Source organism: Somniosus microcephalus, chromosome 14 (genome assembly GCF_052327205.1).
Source record: "Somniosus microcephalus isolate GS21.2 chromosome 14, FLI_Smic_1.0, whole genome shotgun sequence".
Classification (NCBI taxonomy): Eukaryota; Metazoa; Chordata; class Chondrichthyes; order Squaliformes; family Somniosidae; genus Somniosus; species Somniosus microcephalus.
In genome coordinates, this window is record NC_141000.1 from 71,982,376 (window position 1) to 71,990,758 (window position 8,383).

General features: G+C 39.6%; 1 protein-coding gene across 5 annotated transcripts in view; it reads left to right on the forward strand.

The window, feature by feature from the left end:
• The window catches only part of ddx3xa (DEAD-box helicase 3 X-linked a), a 64,093-nt gene extending 61,099 nt beyond the window's left edge, over positions 1-2,994 (forward strand). For all 5 annotated transcript variants that reach the window (XM_086006654.1, XM_086006656.1, XM_086006658.1 and 2 more), the window contains one exon: positions 182-2,994. In XM_086006654.1, coding sequence (XP_085862780.1) covers positions 182-258 — 77 coding nt within the window. In that variant the 3' untranslated portion in view covers positions 259-2,994. The remainder of the gene's footprint in view (positions 1-181) is intronic.
• Positions 2,995-8,383: the final 5,389 nt, after the last annotated feature.

Below are 8,383 nucleotides of genomic sequence, written 5' to 3' on the forward strand. Positions count from 1 at the left end.
AGGAGTCTCTGGATAGCAACCAGAAGAGAATCCTGGGTAGCTTTTACCTTTTACTAATCCAGGACCCTGAGGCCAACTGCTATTTCACAAATCAGCTAATGGCACAGACTGGTCCTTCTACACTATTAGGCTATGCAGCACAGAAGTTTTAAATCTCTAACTGAGCTCATTTGTTTTCCAGGTGGCTATGGAAACTATTACAATTCTGATGGATATGGTGGAGCTTACAACTCCCAGGTGGATTGGTGGGGAAACTGAAGAACATATTGCAGTGGATGCCACCTTGCCAAACAAGCTAAATGGAAACCACATGTAACTGAGCCAGACTATACCTTGTGTAGCTTCAAGAACTCGCAGTACATTACCAGCTGTGATTCTCTGGATTTTTTAAAGGGAGCTCAAATGCAAAACGAAAGACAGCAATAGCAGAGGAACACAAACCCTAGACCATGGAGAAAATGTGGCCGTAAACAGCACTAGAATATTGGCTATAGATGTTAAACTGTGCTGTGTTTAATAGTTTTTCTCTGTAACTGAGGATCATTTGTATGTTAATGTACTGTGCCTTTATAGAGGAACTTTTATTTTTAATGTCCTACTGGTTCATTGGGCCTGAGTTCTCACAATCATTCTCTAGCACAATCTGAGAGAGACTTGGGCAAAACAAACCTTGGCAGAAGCAGGGTGAAATGGCTTTACCAGGAGTCATTTACCCAGTTGCACTTAACATTGTTACAAGGCTGAAAATAAGCAGCGACCTCCATTACGGCCTTGACATGCGTGACCTGTAAAGACAACTTGGGGCATTTGCAGCATTCTGATCCCTAATGTGGGGAACCGATGTTGCTCACTCTATCCTGGATAGATACCTGTTGGGGACATGGTAGTTTTACAAGCCATTCCAACAATGTGTACAGTCAAGTTTTAATACACTGCTGTTTCAGATTACTACACCTAAGCAAATGCAAAAGTTCAGAAAACTTGACATCAAGTAACTTGACAACATTAAAGGCAGCTAGTTAACTAATTCAGGCTTGCCTGGAGTGGGCAGAAAGTAGCTAGGAATGTATTTTTTTAGGGGATTTTGAAAACTTGAAGTTTTTAGATATGGATGAAAATCCCATCCATTAGAAATCTTAAATGCCTGCCATATCTAAAAGGAAATTTGGAATTTCAGAATGGCTAAATGGACCACAGCACCGAGTGACTTACAGGCGGACTCGGCTGATTTTGGTCTGATACGCATGCTAGTGTTGTTTTTTGGTCAAGGGGAACGAACAGAAAGATCTCTGCAGCAGGCTTCTTTACTGAAAAAAAATTACATTTGTGTATATTCAAGCTGCGTTACGAAGTTCAGAAAAGCCGCATTTAACTGTTTACTGTAGATTCTGTAAAATTGCTCCACTAGGGTCTGAAGTTTGATGCTTGGAGATCACAGAGAATGGAAATGTACACATTACTGCACAAGGTGCCAACGCTGGTAATTGATTGCATATCCACTACATAGTGGCTTAGGTTTCCTTTTGCACACTGTCCATTACATGGACGAATAGTCAGTTTAATCCGCTAAATCTGGCCAAAGATTAGTTTTCCCACCTGTTTAAATGTTGAGCTGTACAATGCTGCAGTCAGGTGAGTTGACTTCAAACTGCCAAGATAGGGTAGTTTTTTTCCTTGGCTTAATTTTTCAAGTGGCTAGACTGCCAGTATAAAAACTACTGGAAATATTGGGTGGTGGAGAATGAACTGAAAAGTAGCAAAAGAACTTATTAAGTGCAATACATCTATGAAGTGTGTTGTGCCTTGTACTGAAATTCTCATCAATGGAAAGTAGATGCACTGACAGTATTGAGCTAATCTCTTGTGATGAATGGTGCTATACAGGTAGGTTTAGGCCCTTATACATTGTGCCCATCAGGTTTTATATAAGAGATCTAAATACCTTTAACAAATTTATTTTAATGCACATTCAGAAAGAATATTTTATATACAGATGTCTTGTCTTGCATGCATTTTTCTTGAACCTCCAAGTCTTTTTTTTTGCAGTGATTGTCAAACGCAGCTTAGTTAAAAGAAGGGGAGGGGGGTGGGAAAGAGGCTAGATACCAAACCAGGACTATTTTGGGACCATGGGGGTCTAACAGTTGGGAATTAACTATTTGCACACAACAGATCTAGGTATTTTTGCTGCTAGTTTTGTGTAATATTTATTCATTTGACAAATATTTAATTTTTTTTGTGATTTTGTTTTGTAAGCCTAAAAGTGATTCTTTGAAAGTTCATAGAAAACCCGAAAAAGTAACTTGACCAAAAGACAGTCCAAAAACACTGGCACTTGAATGTTGAATGTCAACGTATGCGTGAATATATATACATATATTTCGGGGTAGCGTGAGCTCTTATTGTTAAGGTCATATTGGACCCAGAGTCAGAAACTGAACCACAACCCACCGTCGGCCTTGATTGCCGCTAATTCCCATTGTCCTATCAAATTCATTCATGTGGGTGATTTGATCAAAACTGAAATAAAATATGCCAAGGTTTGGACAGAGTTTCTTAAAATTCTAGAGGAAAACGTTTAGAAAATGGCAAAATGTTGAGGTACTCCAATTTGGTTTTTTTTGTTTAGTGAATGTCTGGCAAAGAGCAAATTTAATACATGTGGTTAATCACTTTATTGTTGCATTTAGTTGCATTTGCGTATTAAGTGACTTGGGTATTCAACTTGACACTTCTAAGCAAGTTGTAGTTTTTAGACCTAACATTCATAAATTGTAGAAATGCTCTTCATGCTGTAAGTTCCTACAATATAACTATTGCAGTGCATGAATGTGTCCAGTCTTGCTCAGTGCATTGATTGAATACCTTTTTAGTCACTAGATCTAGAATTTGCTTTCTATAATAGTTTAGATGCTATGCTCTACATTGCACGAGAAGAATCAGCTGTGCATTACTTGTATGATTTTTATCAATAAAAAGTTTGAGCTGCATCAACTAATGTTTTTTGTGCTGACTGTTGTGGGCAGGGAGGAGCAAATTAAGCTTTGAGAATCTCAACCTCATACACTTGTGCTTTGCCAAAAATCTCCAGACTGTTCATGATTTTAAATGTATCATAGAAACTAGAGCATTCTAAGTCAGTTGTATCTTGGCAATTAAATCGTTCTTGCAATGCACATGTTACTGGACCAGGATCCAGTAAGCCCACCGGGACTGAGCTGCACTGGCAAAGATAGTTAGTCAGATCCTGGGAATATCCAGTTGAGTTAAATTTCAAATTTAAAAATCTGACTTTTGCTATTGAGCTCAACTGGTCTTGAATCATTCCATTTAAGTTGTATCGAGCCTATTTAATAGATTCCCACCCTTCTCCAGTGTTGAGAAAGTTGACCAAATTGGGCATGCAAAACCTGGGGTGTATATTTATGGCTTAGTGCTGTACCAAGTGCTGCCTTTACACTAGGTAATGGGAGGTCTGTTACTTCATTTTTATAATGCAGATCTCTAGACAAATGGCCAGTACAGTGCCTGACTTCTGTGGAATACAGTATTAAGAGTGCTGTACTTTCAGATGAGACTTCAAACTGAGGCCCAGTTTGCCCCCTCAGATTACTGTGAAAGCTCCCATGGCAATGTGTAGGGACTTCTGTCATGGCCAACACTTCTCCTTCAATCACCAGAATAGTACTGATTTATCTCATTGCTGATTGGGAGACATTGTGCCCAAATTGGCTGCCATGTTTCCCTGCATTGTAACTTACTGCACTTGTACTTCATTGGCTGTGAAGTGCTTTCAGATGTCCTGCGATCAGGAAAAGCACTACCTTCTCTTGATTAGAATGATTGTGTGGGTTTCTATTCCAGGTGTTCATCAGGCCATGAGAGTATAATTCAGAAGAGCAGATGGCTTAGGTTGAGTAGATGTCACATGAAACTTTTTTTAAATTTGATCAATTTTTGGGAGGGGACATGTATACTAAAGAGTTCAGATTGGCACATGTGGATAAAGCTTTTGAGTATTGGGAATACTCAGTTTTATAAATGGGGCAGACTACAAAAGTGGATTATTGCTAAACCTGTACACTGAATCTTCCCCTTTTTTGCCACCTTTTGAAAAGATGTCATGGACCAGAAGGTGCTGAAGAGATTCATTAATCTAGGAATGAGGGGCTTTAGTTAAGATTAGATAAACTTGCATGTACTTTCCACTAGGTTCTGCTATTTTCAGCAATTTATTGTGCTAGTTTGAAGCAACACCGAGCTCTAAGCTGGGCCTGCCCTCAATTAGCCATGCCCCCAGGGACCTTTGAGGAGGCTCTTAAAATTAAGCTGTTTGAGGTGCAAGGAGACTAGGCACTTTATAAAGCTGCTTCAATATTTTTAAAACAAACTGACTACTGTAGAACGTAACTAGCAAATGGTTCTAAATAGTTTAAGTCTTAAGTTATTTAAAATCTGGTTACTGGCAGGTAGACACTTTAATGCTGCTAGTTTGTGATAAACCCATTTTCAGCTGTATTAAACTCTCCAAGCTACCACTCTTAAATATATAACTGAATATTCTTGGAGCAAATTTTAAAAGCAAAAATTACATTCTAAAATGCTGTCAGATTGCACTGGTTCATGGCAGATTTAACATTCAGTGATTATACATGAGTTTGAGCAGAAACTTGAGGGGTGAAACCTCCAAACTAGTGCAGATTTGGGTGCAATTTGCACCTGGATTGCTGATTGTGCCCAAAGCACAAACTACCCTGCCTGCTGTAGCTCATTAGAACAAAGATTAAGAGGTGTTCTAATAGATGTTTGAACATGGGTTGGGGGAAGGGGACGAGAACACTCTGGTCAGTAATTAGATGACATGAGCTTGAGAATAATTGAGACTTTAATGCAGGAAGTGGTTAGGATTTAGAATGCCCTACCAGAAACTGTAGTGGAAGCAGAATCCATAATGCCTTTTAAAAAGGAAGTGAGTAAATGTTGAGGAAAATTAAGGCTTTGGGGAAAAGAACAGGATTGCTGTGAACTGACACACCCCTCCTAAGCTGTAAAATTCTCACTCCAAGATTGGCTGAGAAGCCATTGTAGGCCCTTCAGCCCCTCGAGCCTGCTCACAGTTGATCTATTCCTCAACTCCATTTACCTGCTGCAGCTCCATATCCATTGATGCCCTTGCCTGAAATTGATCTGTTTGTCAAAGCACCAATTGTCACAGCATTTTGGGGGAGAATTCCAGATTTCTCCTATCCTTTTTGTAGAAAAAGTGCTGGTCCCTTGATTTTTGTGGTGTATATCAATTGTTTAGACTTCAATGTAAGGGGCATGATTAAGTATGCAGATGTGGCCATGTGGTTGATCATGATGAAAGCTGTAGCCTGCAGGAAGATATCAATAGACTGGTCAAGTGAGCAGAAAAATGGCAAATGGAATTCAATCTGGAGAAGTGAAGTAATGTATTTGGGGAGGGCTAACAAGACAAGGGCATACACAATAAATGGTAGGATACTGAAGTGTAGAGGAACAGGGACCTTGAAGTGAATATCCACCGATCCCTGAAGGTAGGACGGGTACACAGCTAGAGTATGGTGTACAGTTCTGGTCACATTACAGAAAGGATGGTGATTGCAGAGGGTACAGAGGAGATTTGAGTATGTTGCCAGGACTGGAGAATTGTAGCTGAGGAAAGATTGGATAGGCTGGGGTTTTTGGCAGAAGAGGCTGAAGGGAGACTTGATTGAGGTATATAAAATTGAGGAGCCTAGATAGTGGATAGGAAGGACCCATTTCCCTTGGGTCAATAACTAAGGGTCATAGATTAAAAGTAATTGGTAGCGAAGAGTTGAGAATTGTTTTTCCACCCAGAGGGTGGTGGTGGGGGGTCTGGAACTCGCAGCCTAAAAGGGTGGTAGAGGCAGGAACCCTAATCACATTTTAAAAAGTACTTGGATATGCCATAACCTACAAGGCTATGGACCAAGAGCTAGAAAGTGGGTTTAGGCTAGATAGCTCTTCCGGCTGGCACAGACACAGTGGGCCAAATGGCCTACTGTGCCATAAATTCTGTGATTATTATTTTCCTGCTAAATGGCCTGGCTCTAATTTTAAGATTGTCCCCTTGTTCTCAGTTTTTCCCCCACCTGAATAAATAAATAGTTTCTTGTATCTACTCTATCTAATCCATAAAATTTTAACCACAGATCAGATCACCCCTCTTCTATGCACTTAGATGGCTACAGTTCTGGAAATGCATAACACGTGGTTCAGTTGATACTGTACATCCTTTTGTAAGCTTGAATGAATATTCTAGATTAGGAAGCCAACAGAAAGCATATCTGCTTGAAGTGGTATGTTGCCAACAAAAGTTACTGCTGTTTAACAGATTCTTTACCAGGTGTTTGTTAGTGGTAGCCATCGAGGCAATTAATACAGGCGATGGGTTAGTAAGGGTGTCCTTGAGATGATGTATCTCGTTAGGTGCTAGCAATACTGGAATGTTTGCAATTTGAAATTCCAACTGTGGCTGATGTTGGGTCTGCCCTACATACAAGGTGCGTCCAAGTTAAGTATTGTATCTTTCCTTGAGTGCAAATTTACTGTGTTCCTCATGACAATTCACAATTCAGACAAGACCCAGAATAGATGTGCAGTATTTCTTGTGTATTGGTCATTTTTATAGTGCCATGTACTCAGTTATTTATGCAGTTTCCACACGTGCCTTCAATATTGTGCTGAAGCTTCCACATACCGCACATCCTGTGGTAAGCGGTTATAGATGGTTTTCAGAGATGTGGGGTGTGGAAATACCCTGCTAATGTTAACAGACTCCTGGAGATCCCCCCTCTGGACTTCCATGGAAACTCATTGGCATACAGCCAAAAATAATGTCAAACAAGTGCAGAAGTCTGATTATTTTGCAACACTGTTAGGGAAAGGGTGTCTAGCTTAGGGTAAAGGTATTCCTTGACCCATGGCAGCTCAGTTTTGAACTTGCCAATTATGAAATCTCAATTTTGTGGACCTGGAGATTTGGAAAACAAAACCGTGGGAGACTGCAGTCTTTTCCAAAAGGTAAGAACATGGAAAGCAAGCTTCATGTGAATCACTAATAACAGCTGTTTTTGGAGTATGGACAGGTACAGATATGGGGCACTATATTTAAGAAAACTTCATTTCATGAACTTGACAGCCGATCACTTGACCACCCTACCCACTAATCCCAGTGCATCAATGGTTAAAATAATAGCAAGAACATTTTTATTCCATATTTTCTATCCTTCAGATTGATTTAAATTGGATAAAAATCATTATAGGGCAAAAAGTATTTGGGCTTGATTTAAATTGGATAAAAATCATTATAGGGCAAAAGTATGTGGGCTTGATGGATTGAGTGGACTTTTATTAATATATTTACAACTTGAACATTATTTGCTCTAGCTTAATTTACATAGTATTGTAATTTAGCTTGTAGTAATTGTAAAGTGAAAATAATGCAGCTTGTAGAATAAAAAGTTACTTAACTATAATTGCCCACCAGGTGGAGCTAATGCAAAACTGGAATAAAAACAGCCTTCTGACCACAGGTTAATGTTCTTGGTGTGGTTAAGTGTCTGTACCTGAAACATTAACCTTACCTGAAGGGCCTACACCTGAAATATTTTCAGAAGTCCTATTTTGCTGATTTGGAGAATCTTCATTTGTGTAGCTCAAGTTTTATTTCTGTCTGGGTTGTAATATAGTACAAATTACCCTTTACAGGAAGTGTCTGGGGAAATCTCATACTGGAGGCATGCGTGGTCATGAGGTCACAACACTGCAGATTGATGGCGCTTCATGTGGTTTTTTCAATGTTCTAAAGCCTCCGGATCTGCTCCGTTCTACCAGCTTGTTTTTCTTCAGCTAAAGGCTCTTGGCTCCTTATATTTAACCATTCGTCACCAATTATTTGGAATAAAGTTTCCAGCCTCTGTACAGGAGCAGTTTAGATTAGTCAAATGAAAGCATTGGACATTGTTACTTTTATGCAACTTTTTGTGTTTTCTTTAGAAGGTTAAGGTTTTTAAAGTCAGACTTCCAATTATCTGGGCCAGGAAGCTTTTTAAGCAAAATAAAATTCAGGAAGTGAGTTTTTCATAACTATGGTTAGCCATTCCGATTAATCTATGCTATATGCTTGTTTTATTTGTTCTTGGGATGTGGGTGTTGCTGGCAAGGCCCTCAGTTTTTACCCATCCCTAGTTGCCCTTCAGAAGGTGGCATTGGGCTAGGGTGGGGCAGCATTAGGTACCCATCAAACTATATCCCTCAAGGGTAATCAAAACAAAGCAGAAATATCCCCCCTGAGGGATTTTTGGTAGACTCCCACACCCAAGAAAGCATCTTGAAA